The sequence below is a fragment of the Gigantopelta aegis genome, chromosome 8 (genome assembly GCF_016097555.1).
Source record: "Gigantopelta aegis isolate Gae_Host chromosome 8, Gae_host_genome, whole genome shotgun sequence".
Taxonomy (NCBI): Eukaryota; Metazoa; Mollusca; class Gastropoda; order Neomphalida; family Peltospiridae; genus Gigantopelta; species Gigantopelta aegis.
Genome location: NC_054706.1, coordinates 26,903,669 through 26,920,081, shown reverse-complemented (window position 1 = coordinate 26,920,081; position 16,413 = coordinate 26,903,669). Strand labels below are relative to the sequence as shown.

Genomic DNA, 16,413 nt, shown 5'->3' with positions numbered 1-16,413 from the left:
CGTGGATAGGGGCACGTAAAATGAGTTGCCCGTTGCCCGCTAGTCGTTTAGTTATGTTAGAAACTGATACATCAGAGATCGAGCAATCTGGAGAAGGACCCGGTAACGGGGGGATAGCCAGATCGGTCAATAGTCACGCTTTTTGGCATACAGCGTTTTGATTTGTTATGTTATGTCTCGCTATGTTAGTGAGGGTTTTTAAAATGATTTTTGTGATTTACAATAATTTTGCTATTTATATTGTGTATTTTTTATTTGGTAAACAAACGTATTTAGTGCTAATCGACATTCAGTATTTTAATTTATTACAACGTTACGTTCCGCCTTGTTTTGACATTTGAAAAATATATCAACTTTAATTTATCGCTTACTTCCTGTTATATGTAAGTACGTGCTTTCAGTTTTCGTTTTTTTTTTTTTTTTACTTTACTGTCAATTAATACAATAAAAGTACATAGAGATGTACGTCAAATTGATCGGATTTATCTCGTTTCTGTTAATATCTACTTAGTTTTATCATATACACAGAAGAAATGTGCTAGCATCCGATATCAACGAAATGATAATACTGCAATGCAGTTTCACTTTGAGGTCTGCTGTACGAATTTCGAACACTCGAACTCCCTGAAACTCGAACTATTTCGTCGTCCCCTTCAACTTCGAGTTAACGAAGTTTGACTGTATAAGTTAAAAAAATAGGTACATAACAAACAAACAGCGCACCTAGACATGAATACGATTTGTTTGTTTACTTAAAGGGACAGTCCTGAGTTTGCTGCGATTTTAAAGATGTTATCGACTAAAAGATACTTTTTAACGACTGTAATTACATATCAACTATATTTTTCTGCATAAAATATTAGTGGCTGTATATTAAACGTGTTTGTACTAGGTTAAATTTCATTTTATTTCCTAGTTTGGGCTTCTTACAAATATTAAGACGACCAGAAACCCACTGAATATACAGACACTGATATTCTAAACAAGAAAATATATTTAATATGTAAGTTTAATCGTAGAAATATTTTATTAGTCGGAAATATCTTACAATGCAGCAAACTCAGGAATGTCCCTTTAACGACACTACTATAGAAAATTGATTTATTAATCATGGATTTATTAATATTGGATGTCAAACATTTGGTAATTCTGACATGTTATTGTCTTAGAGAGACGACCCGCTACATTTGGATTCTAGTAGTAGCAAGGGGTATTTTATATGCACTATCCCACAGACTTGCACATATCAAGGCCTTTGATATACCGGTTATGGTGCACTGGCTAGAACGCAAAATAGCTCAGTGGAAATATGAATAGTGTACTTGTACAATACCAGTTATCATCGGCACATTTTAAACGACGGCAATTTAAGGTATAAGAGTTTACAGTTTATTTTGACACCACTGGAGCACATTGATTAATTAATCATCGGCTGTTGCATGTCACACATTTAGCAATTCTGACTTGTAGTCTTCAGAGAAAACCCGCTATATTTTTCCTAATGCAGTAAGGGATCTTTTTATATGCACTTTTCCATAGACAGGAAATACATACCATGGCCTTTGTCCAGTTGTGGTGCACTGGTTGGAACGAGAAAAAAAAAAGTTAAATGAGCCACCGAGATGGTTCGATCCTGCGACGCAAGCGTCTTGAGCGATCACCCAACCGACTGAGCTAAATACGGCTTAACGAACGGAAACAGGCGCGAATCCAGGATTTTTTTGCAGGGGGTGGGTGTATTAACGGTGAATAGTAGGGGTGTTACGATAGTCCGATGCATTAAAATTTGTTTTGTTTGACGACACCACTAGAGCACATTGCTTAATCTAGCCTGTTGGCTCAAAAGACATCACAGTAGAAAGTGTGCGCACACATCGGAGAATATAATACTGTTCCATGGCTGAACAAGTCCTTGCACTGATGTGAATAAGATCAAAAGGAAGCAGTCTGCAAGAACAAAAATATATGTGAAGAAGATCATGTAGAGAGGGCAGTCTACTAAGGCAGAGGTGGATCTAGGGGGTGGCCCTAAGGGCCCGCCCCCCTCTAAATTTTGCGACAGTTATAATTTTATTATATGTTAATTTTAATTTTTTTACGATCCCCTCCAAACCTCCGCCATTGGCATTCCGCCTCATGTCATTGCCCCCCCCCCCCTTCCCTCGCCCTACAAATGGATTTTGTGGATCCGCCACTGTCAGATGGCCAAGTTAGGGAAAGACTGCATAAAGCACATCTGCTCCTGTTGCCTACTAGCTAGAGCTGGATCCAGATGGATCATAATATGTATGTATGAGCCACACTTGACGATTCGCCTAGACTCTAGCCTCACACACCTATCATGAACAATTATTGTTGTGGATTTTTTGTGGTTAGGTGTAACAAATCTCATATAAGGGTTTAAAGTTTGTTTTGTTTAACAACACCACTAAAGCACATTGATTTATTAATCATCAGCTATTGGATGTCAAATATTTGGTAATTCTGACATACAGTCTTAGAAAAGAAACCCGCTACATTATTACATTAATAGCAAGGGATCTTTTATATGCACCATCCGATAGACAGGATAGCACATACCACGGCATGTGATATAACAGTCGTGGTGCACTGGCTGTAACGAGAAATAGCCCAATGGGCCACCGACGTGGATCGATCCTAGACCGACAGCGCATTAGGCGAGTGTTTTAACACTGAGCTACGTCCCGCCCATATTAGAAGGGTAACACGCCAAGTATTTTTTTAAATTACAAACTTTGTTCAAAGTTCTAGTTTGCACATTTGAAAAAGATTGAACATTGATACCATGATGATTTTCTACGCTTTGTTTTAGGAAAATTTAATATGAATTGTTCTATAGAATCATGTTTAATGGATATTTTAAAGGATTTTGTTGTTTTATTTACCGTCACAAACAGTAATTTATTAAAATAAACAGTAGCGGGTTTCCTCTCTAAGACTATATGTGACAATTACCATATGTTCAATTCAATATTTTATTCCCGTCTCACCTTTTTATAAATAACATACATGTTATATAAAAATATAAAACAATTAACATAATATTTTAAAAGCCACTCAATACAGAGTTATGAGAGACGATAATATTATACAAATAAAAGAACATTAAAATGAAAGATAAAAAATGAAATATAATAGTTACAACTTGACAAATAAATAACTTTTTCTTACTTTTAAAATCTGTGCACAGGTTTTGGCACAAGATCGCATAATAAAATTGTTGGAAAATAAAAATATAATTTTATCATGACCACTAAGATCACTAACATGATCATTGATTACCGCAGCGTTGTTAAAGCTGCAGTGTCTGGAATATGTTTATTATTTCAGCATTTAGAATAGATGATCCAGTTCTGTTTGGTACATAAAATGCCCACCACATCGCTATAGTTTCGCAATGCTCGCTTATCTACATTATCTAGGTCAACTGCAAACCCAATGGCCAGCTTGTTTTTCTTCAATTAGCGGGACGCCAGTAGAACTGGGAATTTACGCGATTTGCGCAGGCGCTGAGCTTCTCGCGTGATTTTGAAAACATTTAACTGTCTTGATTGAGGGATATAATATATTGTATCTTCTAATAACTCTGTACGTACCAAACAAATATATACATGAATTACGAAGTAAAATTAAAAACAAACTGTCCCCTGCAGCCATTAGCAGACACCTGCAAATACACTGGATATACAGACACTGATATTCTGAAGAGAAACCTGTACTTACTATGTAATTGTAGTGGCCAAAAAGGCTCTGCTAGTGGGAAACATTTCACAGTGGGTGAAAACACAGGACAATCCCTTTACGATATGTTCAGAGGTCGAGAAATGCTTTGGGGTAAGGGGGCTGTTGTTCTTTAGTTTTCTTTTGTTCGTGGTTTTTGTATTTTGTAGTGGTTTTGTTGTTTGTGGTGGTGGTGGTGGTGGTGGTGTGTGTGTGTGTGTGGTGCATGCGTGTGTGTGGTGTATGGAATTATGTGTTTGTGTGTGGTGTGTGTGTGTTTGGTGAGTGTATGTGTGCATGTGTCTTTTCGCATCTGTTTGTGTAAGTTTGCGTGTGCGTGTGCGTGTGCGTATGCGATTGATTGATTTATATTATATTATATTATATTATATTATATTATATTATTATTATTTATAATATATACATTTATATATATATATATATATATATATATATATATTATAAATAATAATAATATAATATAATATAATATAATATAATATAAATATATATCATATAATATCTTACATTTTCAGTGCAATCAAAGTTTGTGGTATTTTTTAGATCACATACTTTAAGAATTTGATAACTTTGCAAATTAGATGTAAATTAGTCGAGGTCTCGACACTAGGTTTATTGACATTTAAGCAAACGTACATGGGTGACACTCCATGATTGACGTATGCATTCATAGTCATCAAATAAAAAACATTTCAATGGCAATTTGACACTGAAAGCTGTCCAGCGTTCAGAAAACAAAAAACGTTAGGCATAACTTTATTTTGATGTAAGGACATATAAAGGTCCTGAAAATAGTATATTAAAATAATGTAATGTGTAATGTAGTGTAATGTGTAATGTGTAGTGTGTAATGTGTAGTGTAGTGTAATGTGTCGTGTAGTGTAGTGTTAAGTGTAATATAGTGTAATACAATACAATACAATGCAATAATACAATACAATAATATAATACAATATAATATAATTGATAAAACAACGTGTCATCATACAATTCAAATGTTATACTATTCTACATCTCACAACTTGACAAAATACGCATTGTCAAGCATATCAATTTATATATTACTTAACAGTTATACGTTATCAAAATAAACATGTATATACATCCAAAACCTCATCCGTGGACATGGCCCACTGATGTAATATAGCATAATCACACTACTGGCTCATCGAACAGTCTTACAAAATGACAAGTGCTGGCCAACACGCTTGTGAAACCTACAACACACAAAAAGTGCGTTCCTAATACGAAATGTGCATGACTAAACACACACAAACACCTATAAATAGATTAGCTACACACCTTGGCTGTGGGCTATGGACCGAACTGGTTGCTACCTACTGTAGTTGATATCTAGTCAACTCGTTATCCTATAAACAAACATAATATAAGCTAAAATATATAATGGTTAAATGCCCGACAATTATACCTATATATTTATCGTTATTGTATACAACATAATTACCCTTGTAATTATTATATTTTATTTACAGTTAGTAAATTAAGAATATATATTTAAAATACTTTGAATATACTTTTAAATACTTATAAACATTACCCTTTTCTATAGTCTCAGCTACATTTATCATTTTATGTGTACCTATAGTTAGTACAGATTATTATGATTTTATATCTACAAATAGTTAATATTTAAATCATAATGGAAATAATGAGCACAACAATTATATAAATGTATACATGCATGTTACCCAAACCTGTGTAACCGTCGTAAAAAAGATGAAAATATAACGGAAATAGCTCAATAATACGTTGATGTTGATGGCTTGTTGTTCAGTGTGAATGTGCACGGACTAGCCGTGACCAACGATCACATGACACCAGAATAAAATATCATTGGCTAAACTAGTTTGACGGGAAAGAAAGGTTAGGGCGTTGTCTTATAGGGTATTCTCTACGACGAATATCCTAAAACCAAACGAAATAACCAATTAATAAAATATTATAAAATAACTAGCTAATAAAATAAAACATACACACATACAGTGTCAAATAATTCTACCCCGTTACATATATATAATATACTACTCAAAAGAATTTAAGGGTCAAAAATTGATAACCAAATAATTTTCAGAGTGTATTAGATTGATGATGTAAACTACACCAAAATTTTTATTTATTGTTCCATATTTACAAAAAACCACAAATAAACGTCACTGTATACAAGAAAGTCACATGACATGCTGTCAAAGTTGAAGGTTGTCAAACATGGATTTTACACATTAGAACATTCGTTTAATAGTGTGTTAATCCACCCCTGGCGCGAATACACTCGACACATCGTTGCCTCATGCTGTTGATAAGACGTCTGAAGAACTCTTGGGGAATGGCCTGCCACTCTGCCATAAGAAGTTGACCCAGATCACGAAGGTTGGCCGGAGGGGCATGGTTATCCCGAACTCTCCTGCGTAATTCGTCCCAAGCGTTCTCTATTGGGGCCAAGTCAGGCGAATAGGCTGGCCAATCCATCCTGGCGATACCTTGTTGTCTGAGAAAGTCCGTTACCACCCTGGCGCGGTGGGGTCTGGCATTGTCATCATGCAGAACTGCCCCGCCGCCAATCTGCTGAAGGCCTGGGAGAACCAACGGCCGGATAATCTCATTCAGATAGCGGATTCCATTCAGATTGCCATCCACCACATAGAGGGGGGGTCCTGTGGTGGATAGAGATGCCGCCCCACACCATGACGCTGCCACCACCGAACCGGTGACGTTGTCTAACGTTAACGTCAGCGAAGCGCTCCCCAGGACGTCTGTAGACACGAACCCGACCGTCGTTGAACTGGAGACTAAACCTGGACTCATCAGTGAACATCACTCGACCCCACTGAACATGTTGCCACCGCAGATGAAGCGTGCACCAGTGACGTCTGGCCGTTCTGTGACGTGGTAGGAGTGGTGGTCGAACAGCCTGGCGACGGCAGCGTAGATTATTGGCTCTCAGACGATTGCGTATGGTTTGATCAGACACTCGAGTTCCAGTCGCAGTCTGCAGATTGTCACGTAATCGGCGTGCAGTGGTTGTGCGTTGACGTAGAGCCATATTGGTGATGTAGCGGTCCTCTCTATTTGTAGTGCTTCGGGGTCTTCCCGAACGTGGACGATTTCGAACAGAATTCGTTGCTTGGTACCGTTGCCACAGTCGGCCAACGACACTCTGACTGACACCAAGTCTCAGAGCAACATTTCTTTGCGTATTGCCATCCTGAAGCCAAGCAATAGCCCTTCCTCGATCTTCGATAGTCAGTTGAAGTCGTACCATTGTCGAATTTGGAGTGTGCACCGTACACGAACGCAAGCTCCAATTATACGGAAATTCAGCATTGGGAACATGGAATACACGTGCAAAGCGTGCAAATGAAGCGCTTTGTGAAAAAGCAAGTTATGGGCACTTAGCAGACCTTTCGCTTTCGCCCTAATTTACGTGCAAATGTAAGCATGTTTTCGTCATTAGAACTAGTCGACAGTGTCAATGACAGTGGATTTTAATTCATTTATGGGTTGCTTAGACCCACTTTCGTCAAAATGGAACAATACCATGCGTGACATTATGGTCTAGCTAATATAATTGACATTCAGAAAATAATGTCGAAAATATCGTCTGACCCTTAAATTCTTTTGAGTAGTATATATATATATATATACACTTGAAACACTTCACAGTATATTTTAAAATCAAACGTTGCATAGGTGTCTGAGTTGTATTTCCATATAATCGATAGAACACGTTGTCTCTTGTTTTCCTCTCCACGTTTTCACTAGTGTGTCTTTAACCTGACGTTTCACGTAAAGGTAAGTAGTGTTTCAGTCGTTATTGTTGCTGTTGTTTTTATTGTTGTTGTTACCGTTGCTGTTGCTGGCCCTTAACTTCTTGTGGCTAATGTAGCTAATAGTCAATGATCAAACAATGCACTCTGGTGTCAACATATACTATTGTTTACCTTTATTTCAGTACAAGACAGAGTGAAAAAGACGAGAGAACTCTTCACCAGTGGTTGTCTTCTCTTACTTTGCTGTATTAATGGGATGATTGGGGAAGACCCTAGGACTGTTATGCATAATCAACGATATTTAATGCACATTATTGCTTAATATCAACATATATATTGGTATATTAATTAATAATACGGTTCAAATGTGACGGTACTTATATAAAACGGGCGCAGCCATTTTGATCCATCTCACTGAATCCGCCCTCTGGTGAGCAAGTAGTTACGTAATAGTTAACGCGCTACATCAGGGATTAAAGTACTAATCAAAATTATACTCAGGTGATTTTCCAGTCTTATATATTATTTATGAAAATCCCTGGAATAAAAACCATAAAAATATGTCAGTATTATCATGACCTGTTACGGTATTCAAAACAACCGGTACAAAAAATTACTATAAATGACCTGTTATAGATAGAAATATGAGATGTATTTACAATTTTACTGCAAAAGATATGTAATTTGAAACAGACTATAACACCCAGCTTGATATTGATAGCAGAAATAATACACCTGTCCTTTCCAATACATAAGTTCAATATACTGCTTTGTCAGATTAAGATTTGAACAAATTATTTATTAGCACATTGATTATATGGATACAACAGAAGTCATTTTGTTGTTAGCAAATTTATATAATTATTTTAGTTATTTGATTTAATATGCTGGACTGCTATGTATTCTTACACTTAGTACTTGTGATTTCACCTGTCAGGTTTAATCAATATCGACCTGGGTGTTATAGTCCGTTTCAAATTACATATGTTTTGCAGCAAAATTGTAAATACATCTCATATTTCTATCTGTAATAGGTGATTTATTGTCATTTTTTTGTACCGGTTATTTGAATACCATAACAGGTTATAATAATACTGACACATTTTTATGGTTTTTATTCCAGAGATTTTCATAAATAATATATAAGACTGGAACATCACCTGGGTATAATTTTGATTAGTACTTTAGTTTCAGAACAGAAAAAAGTACCGTATCAGTCCGTTGATTTTTGCGTTGAATGATGAATCCAGCCTCGGTGGCGTCGTGGTTGAGCCGTTGGACATAAGGCTGGTAGGTACATGGTTCGTAGCCCAGTATCGGCTCCCACCCAGAGCCCATTGGTATATAGTATCATCATTTGTCCGTGAAACAGCGGTAACCTGAAATGATAAAATTACTGTTTAGTTAGTTCATTGGTCTATTCGTACCGGCCTCGGTGGCGTCGTGGTTAGGCCATCGGTCTACAGGCTGGTAGGTACTGGGTTCGGATCCCAGTCGAGGCATGGAATTTTTAATCGAGATACCGACTCCAAACCCTGAGTGAGTGCTCCGCAAGGCTCAGTGGGTATGTGTAAACCACTTGCACCGACCAGTGATCCATAACTGGTTCAAAGACCATGGTTTGTGCTATCCTGCCTGTGGGAAGCGCAAATAAAAGAGCACTTTCTGCTAATCGGAAAGAGTAGCCCATAGAGTGGCGACAGCGGGTTTCCTCTCAAAATCTGTGTGGTCATTAACCATATGTCTGACGCCATATAACCGTAAATAAAATGTGTTGAGTGCGTCGTTAAAGGGACACACCCTAGTTACGGCTAGTTGTTAACCATTACGGCGTTGTTTTTCGCTATTAAACCCATTTTTTCACAAATAAAATTGCACTTTACTTACCGTTTATTATTTAGAATATACATTTCCATTCACCTGAAGTGTTTTTTGGTAATCCTGGTGTTTGTAATACCACAAAATGCATTTTTCGCATTTCTGAAAAACGGACGCACGTTTGAGAAAAAAACGTTGAGCAGACAAGGTCTAATCTATTTTTAGACGGGATATTTCCATTTCAATGTCACAGACGTTGGTATACCACGTGACCGTTATCATTTTGGTTCGGTTTGTTTTCTCGTGCACGGTTCGCGCAATCAACATCCGATTTGTTGTTGTTCATTTGTGAGATTTTTCTTCACAGTTCGTGAACATTTTCAGTAACAATAAAGTTCAGACAAGCAAGTATCTCAATACAAAACGTTACAAACCCTTAAAACCAATAATTTTGCTAAGTCCTACGATATCTGGAGAGGGGATACAACCAGGACAGAACAGTTGGAACATGTCCAGGAGAGGTGAAAAGAACGCACCCCAAGTCTGTGAAATTTGTCGTGACGTAGGCATTGTTGTGCTTCGAGCGACATCTACCGGTGACATCAGAATACAAACTTTCAAAATTATTTCAAGCAATTGGGACATGGGGATTCCCATGGTATTTATCGATATAAAACCTGCTTTTTCATTCCATTTGATAAAAACGTGATCTAAGTGTGTTACAGGTTTGTAGATTAACCAAATTATAATTTATTTTCGCTGGATGGAACTAGGGTGTGCGGCTTTAAATAAAACACTTCTTTCTTTTCTTGGCCTTTCGTTTAGTTGCCCCGACCTGTGATTTCTGTTTTGCGGCAATTGTACCGGTGTTACTAACATCACAGGGTATTGTGATGCTTTTTTTCACCAATCTGAAGCGTCGTGGCATCTCCTAATATTAATCTTTGTTTAATGGTATGGAGAAAATGTGGGTATTGTGTTATTAGCAGGCAGTGGATTATGACCCATGTTATGATATTTCTGGGGAAAATTACTGTAAATAATTCTGTAATACTACTGATTAAGTTGACTGTCCCATCTAAAATCACAGAACTCACAAATCAGGTAGTCCAAAATCTCGAACACTAAATTTGGTTATCGTGGATGGCCGAGGGTTTGTGTTGTTGTTGTGTTGTTGTTTTTTACAACTTTGGATTTTTGCGGAGGGACAAAATGCTGTAACTCCATTTTATTCTGTTAATGTTTAGTTAAATTCCTTATTATATTATCTGGGCATGTATATTTGTAACGGGCGCCCTTAAATTCTGGAACATGCCGTTAATTAGGTGCACAGATTCGATATATCTGATCTGGCTTTCAAGGTAGCTGTTTACTATAATGATAACTAATTATTACCTACAACATCAACGTTTATTTACAATTACCACAAAATAACAGACACATACAATTATAACGAATTAGGTTGATTTTAGCTATTAAAATACAACCACTCCCCTAAATTACTAATACTCGAGTTTTAATTATAAATTAAATCTATCCTTATCCCATAAATTAATATCCAGAAAATCCCTATCACCTAACACAGCAGTGTTCACAGCTCAGACAAACATGGTACCTTTCAGGTGCTAACTAAACCAATAATACAAAACATAACAAAAACTAACGACAAACGTAGCACCATCTAAATGCAATTTCTAACTACTTTTTATAACAGGATAAGTATAAATTGATTTGAGAAGTAGACTTAGGGCTTGGCCAGATAAGGATTAGATTAGCACACTCATTGCAAAACTGTTTTAAAAAGGATGTTGGGTTTTGGTCAACAAGAGTGACATAGTCTCAGATTGCAGGAATGTATTGGAGGAAGTGTAGCAGAACTATAACATCACTGTTAGCTTGCAGGAAAATCAGACGCTTTCTGGTTGTTTCCGTGATATTTAGTTCTATTATATCACTGATCCTTACGCGTGAGACGTCAATGTACGAGTGGCAATCGCGGACAAAACTTCAACTATTCGCTATCAGAAATGTCCTTGAGAATAAACATTTCATCTCAGTACACAACACGACATCAACGTCGACGCCACCCACCACTACCACTACTATTTCGCCAGTAGTTAAAGACAAGGAAATTAGACGCTTGTTTGACAGCAGATTTATACCTATGGGCCATAAGTCTAAAAAACGTCATCCACATTTACGCAAATTTCTGATATCCAGCGAAGATGTCTGTAAAGGAAAATCGGTGGACTTATTAATATATTTCAACAGTGCTTGGAATAATTTTCAAAGGCGGAGAATACTGCGAGAGACTTGGGCTGGTAAAAACACATTCCACAATTTGACTATTAGGACCATTTTCATTATGGGAAAGCCAAGTTCATCTCACGATCAGATAAAAATTCTCAACGAGGCAGCGTCGTACGGTGATATAGTCCAAGGAGATTTTATAGACAGTTTCCAAAATCTGTCAATGAAAGCTCTGACGTGTTTAAAATGGATCAATGATTACCGTATACATGCAAAATACGTCATCAAAGCCGATGATGATATCTTTGTCAATGTGTTCAAAGTAGTTGAGGATATTCTTCCAATGTTATCATCCAGAAACACAACAGTTGCTTGTCACTTCAAGACCAGTGGAACAAGCGTGATTATTAGAGACCCACAGAGTATATGGTTCGTTTCGAAGGACGTCTTTCCTGGTCAGAAACACTTTCCAGATTTCTGCACCGGATATGCGACGATTTTCACAAATGACGTCATACCGAAGATGTACGAGGCATCATTCATGGCTCCGTTTATCTCCATCGATGAGGTCTACATATTCGGTCTCTTGCTACAGTTTTTCAAGACATAAAGCAAAACTGTACTCTAAATAACAAAATAGCGCTGAACCAATACCAACACCCAGAGACTGCGATCACGTGCGATCCTGTAAATGGATGTTTTGAAAATGAGAAAATGACCTACCTAAAAATTTAGCAAACATCATGCGCACACCTGATTTCCTAGTGATATGATAACACTTCGAATTATCAGGTAGGGGGTTATCAAGTCAATAGGAAGCATGGTTGCATGACAAAAGTGAGTTACCGCATAAATGTACTCCCTCAGGGCAAATCCTCAAATTCGGGCAAAACCGATAGAGATATTCGGTCTAAATGAGGTGGAATGAAACCATTCTACCCACAATACTAGTTGTAGTCCATAAGTACAAATGCGTAGTGATTCGTTTGCCTCCCTAGATAGCTGTTTGGCAGTAATGCTAATATGAATAAATATCATCCAGATTCGGGTATTTCGTTTAATTCGGGTAAAATTCAGTCTGCCTCCCCCACCCCACAAAAATAAAAATGGGACCCGGTACGCCTATGAACTTGCTGTAGTAATACGCGTGTCTATTACACACTTCAATGTTTTGACTGACAGAAGATTGACTCGATCGGGACCACTGGCGTAGGAAGGTGCAAAATGTGAAGGGGGGTGGGAGGGAGGGGGGACACACACACACACACACACACACACACACACACACACATACATATATATATATATATATATATATATATATATATATATATATAAACATCACTGCTGCCCCATCCCCTACCCCCGCTTCCTTCGCCAGTAGGGATTATCGGCTGTCAATCAAAACGTCGAAAGTGTGCAATAACCATATGATACATATACAATTCGTACATTTATGCGGTAATTATAACTTGTAATTTTGGACACTAAAGTACGAAAAAATAAATACTGGGAAACTGGGAAAGTAGGTAGCTATATATGTATTTAGTACATAGGTAGGTATATATTTTATAGCTAAATAAACGTTTTGCGATTGTGCGTTCGTGCGTGTTTGCGTGCGTATGCATGTTTGGTTTGATGTATAATTATTGCAATGCATGTGCATGGTATTTATTGTTTGCGACAAAGAAGCACAACTATTTTATATAAACATGTTTCTAATATATCAGAATCTGGCGATTTATAAAACAAGAGGCTTATTTAAATGTCTATTGTTTTTTTTGTTTTGTTTTTTAATTTCCTTTGTCAGAATAAAACGTGTAACGCACTTCTTAAGAAAAATTTGCTCGCCATTTTTTTTGTTGTTGACCCAAATGGCAATTTTGTATTAATGGGATCAATAAGACTTCTATTTTTGGAATCGGCACCAATTTTGATATAAAGTAGACTTTCAAACTTTCCTTACCTAAAATTCTGATTGAAGACATCTACCTCTTAGACTAAGTCTTTTTGTCCCGGAGAGTCAGAGCAGGCTCCTGGACTGTGCCACCAGGAGAGCGTGCTTGAACCTTATTTGGATATAGGCACGTCAAATACGTATAAGTAAATAAGTATGTAAGCCACAGTCTATAGATTTTGGCACACGCACCTGTTTAAAAAGTTTAAAGTTAGTTTTGTTTAACGACACCACTGCTTAATGAATCCATCGAGGTGGTTCGATCCTGCGACGCAAGCACCTCAAGCGAGCACTCAAACGACTGAGCTAAATCCCGCCCCACGCACCTGTTTAAGATTCATTGGATTATTTGCTTGACGCCTCGTCGTGCCCTATCCAAGCTTGGTGTGGTCTTTGCGACGGAAGAGGGTTTCTTCTTGCACCCTTAAACGTCTTAAGTGATGCAAGTGACCTGTAACTGACACCGAATACCCACAGATTAAAATCAGTGTGTTGTCGTATCGTTTAAACACTCATGCCTTTTTTTCCGTCTTTTTGTTTTTCGTACAAGTGTTGAATTTATATCATTCTGTAGCCCGAGTGATCTGCCGTTCAAGGGCTTAGACGTTAATTACCATTACATTGATCATTTATGAATTGGTTTATAACACATATTTCATATATATTAAAGGGACATTCCTGAGTTTGCTGCATTGTAAGATGTTTCCGACTAATAAAACATATCTACGATTAAACTTACATATTAAATATATTTTCTTTTTTAGAATATCAGTGTCTACTACAGCACATTGATTTTTTTATCTTATCATCGGCTATTGGACGTCAAACATATGGTTAAGGACCACACTGTTTTTTAGAGGAAACTCGCTGTCGCCAAATAGGCTACTCTTTTCGATTAGCAGCAAGGGGTCTTTTATATGCACCATCCCACAGACAGGGTAGTACATATCACGGCCTTTGTTACACCAGTTGTGGAGCACTGGCTAGAACGAGAAATAGCCCAATGGGTTTACCGACGGGCCTTCTCCATAATACATACATGTTACGATAGTATTATATTTGTGCAATTTAAATATGAACAGAAATAAATATTATTGAAAGAGAGAAACAAAGAAAGAATAAAGAAAACAGAGAAAAGACGCAATAAAGTTTTCTATGCGTTCAATAATTAGATAGCAGGTTTGCTAAAAGATAACACAAAACACAAATAGGGCATCGCAGTGATTACGTAATGGCTCGATATGGGGCCTATTTCACTAAACTCTCGCAACTTTGCGATCTCGCAGTGCAATGCTAAAATACTTGCAAAGAAGATGCTTTGTTGTCTAGCAGAGCCTAAGAGACCTTTGTGAATTAGGCCCCAGGTTAATGTCTTAGATCAGCAACATTCACTTGTATTATTCCCCAAAAGCATTAATTTCTGTTGTCATTTTATCATAATATGTTTTTGAATTATGCTTTACACAAATATGGATTTTTTATTTTACAATTGTTATATAGATGGACTGATCCACCGCTCATATCACTGTTATTATAAAATGTTTGTAGTGGCGATTGATTTGGCGTGAAGCAACCTTGTGTTTGCTGAAATATAAATCTGAACGACACAACCGTATTTCGATATCAAAATCGTATCTTTGCACAGGACAGAGTCGAAAGGACGTTAGGCAGTCGTGATTGCTTCGAAGATCCACTATTAGGTGCTCGTCCTTTGGAGGACCTCCACTTTCCTAGGAGATGCGTAACAGCGTGTGTCATCCCTCCTGACAAGACTGAAGCGTATCATCAGCAACACGTATATGAAAGTTTAAAAATCACAAAATACACCCAGTTGCGTTTGCGATTCAAAACTGCGCGATTAAAGACCAATCCAGGAATCTCAAGGCCTCGTAGCCCCAGGGAGATTAATGCTGTACACACATCTTCCCACACTTCCAAATTCAAATCGTCAGACATGTTACATGACACGAATAGAATGTTTGTCATACATGGTAATTGATTTTTCTTGTTATTGTTTTGCAGGCACCATTCTATGTAATTCAAGTGGAAGGAATGGGTTTTAGAATAAGCAGCAGCAGAACAAACAATACGAGAGAGAGAGAGGAAGAGAGACGGCAAACCTCTTAGCATCACTAAAAAACGAAAGCGGTATGGCGTTTAGCCTAATCATAATACAGCACCTGAAAAACTTCAGGTCTAAGGAGTTCATCTACTACTCGACTCCGCTTCTGGTACTGATGCTGCCCGTTTTTTCTATTACATCTACGTTGCAAGCATTCAGTACCGTAGTCTGGCTTTGAAAATATTCAACAACACCCGGGTTGTCATGAAAAGTGCTGTTGAGAACCCCGACGGCAGCTATGACGTTGTATTAAACATTCCGGAATCTTCCTAAAGACTTGCCGAGCTGCTCAGAAGAGGTCGTCTGAATCCGGAGTGGAGTGCAGGGGACAATAGTGGGGAAGGTACCAAAACGCACGCTGTATCCACTGACGTCGAATTTCCCATACGTGATAAACAATCCCAGTGTATGTACAAACGTGAGTAATTTTGAAGTTCTTAATTATTGTTCACAGTGCCACGGAGAATTTTCAGAGACGTAGAATAATTTCGAGAGACTTGGGCAAACAAGAATGTGTTTTTACGAAGATCAATTTAAGGATAGTGTTTTTGTTCGGTCTGCCAAAAGTGTCGGTGGCGTGGGAGGCCACGGGTTACGGTGGTGGTACGGGTTCGGATCCCAGTCGAGGATGGAATTTTTAATCCAGATACGACTCCAAAATGAGTGGGCTCCGCAAGCTCAAGGGTAGGTTGTAAACCACTTGCACCGACCCAGTG

General features: G+C 37.7%; 2 protein-coding genes across 2 annotated transcripts in view; both read left to right on the top strand.

The window, feature by feature from the left end:
• LOC121379587 (fucolectin-1-like) overlaps positions 1 to 2,382 on the top strand; it is a 16,882-nt gene extending 14,500 nt beyond the window's left edge. Inside the window, exon 5 of the mRNA XM_041508235.1 lies at positions 2,377 to 2,382. Coding sequence (XP_041364169.1) covers positions 2,377 to 2,382 — 6 coding nt within the window. The remainder of the gene's footprint in view (positions 1 to 2,376) is intronic.
• Positions 2,383 to 11,733: 9,351 nt separating this feature from the next.
• LOC121379586 (beta-1,3-galactosyltransferase 5-like) lies at positions 11,734 to 12,228 on the top strand. Its single transcript, XM_041508234.1, has one exon. The coding sequence runs from the start codon at positions 11,734 to 11,736 to the stop codon at positions 12,226 to 12,228; it is 495 nt and encodes a 164-aa protein (XP_041364168.1).
• The last annotated feature ends 4,185 nt before the right edge of the window (positions 12,229 to 16,413 follow it).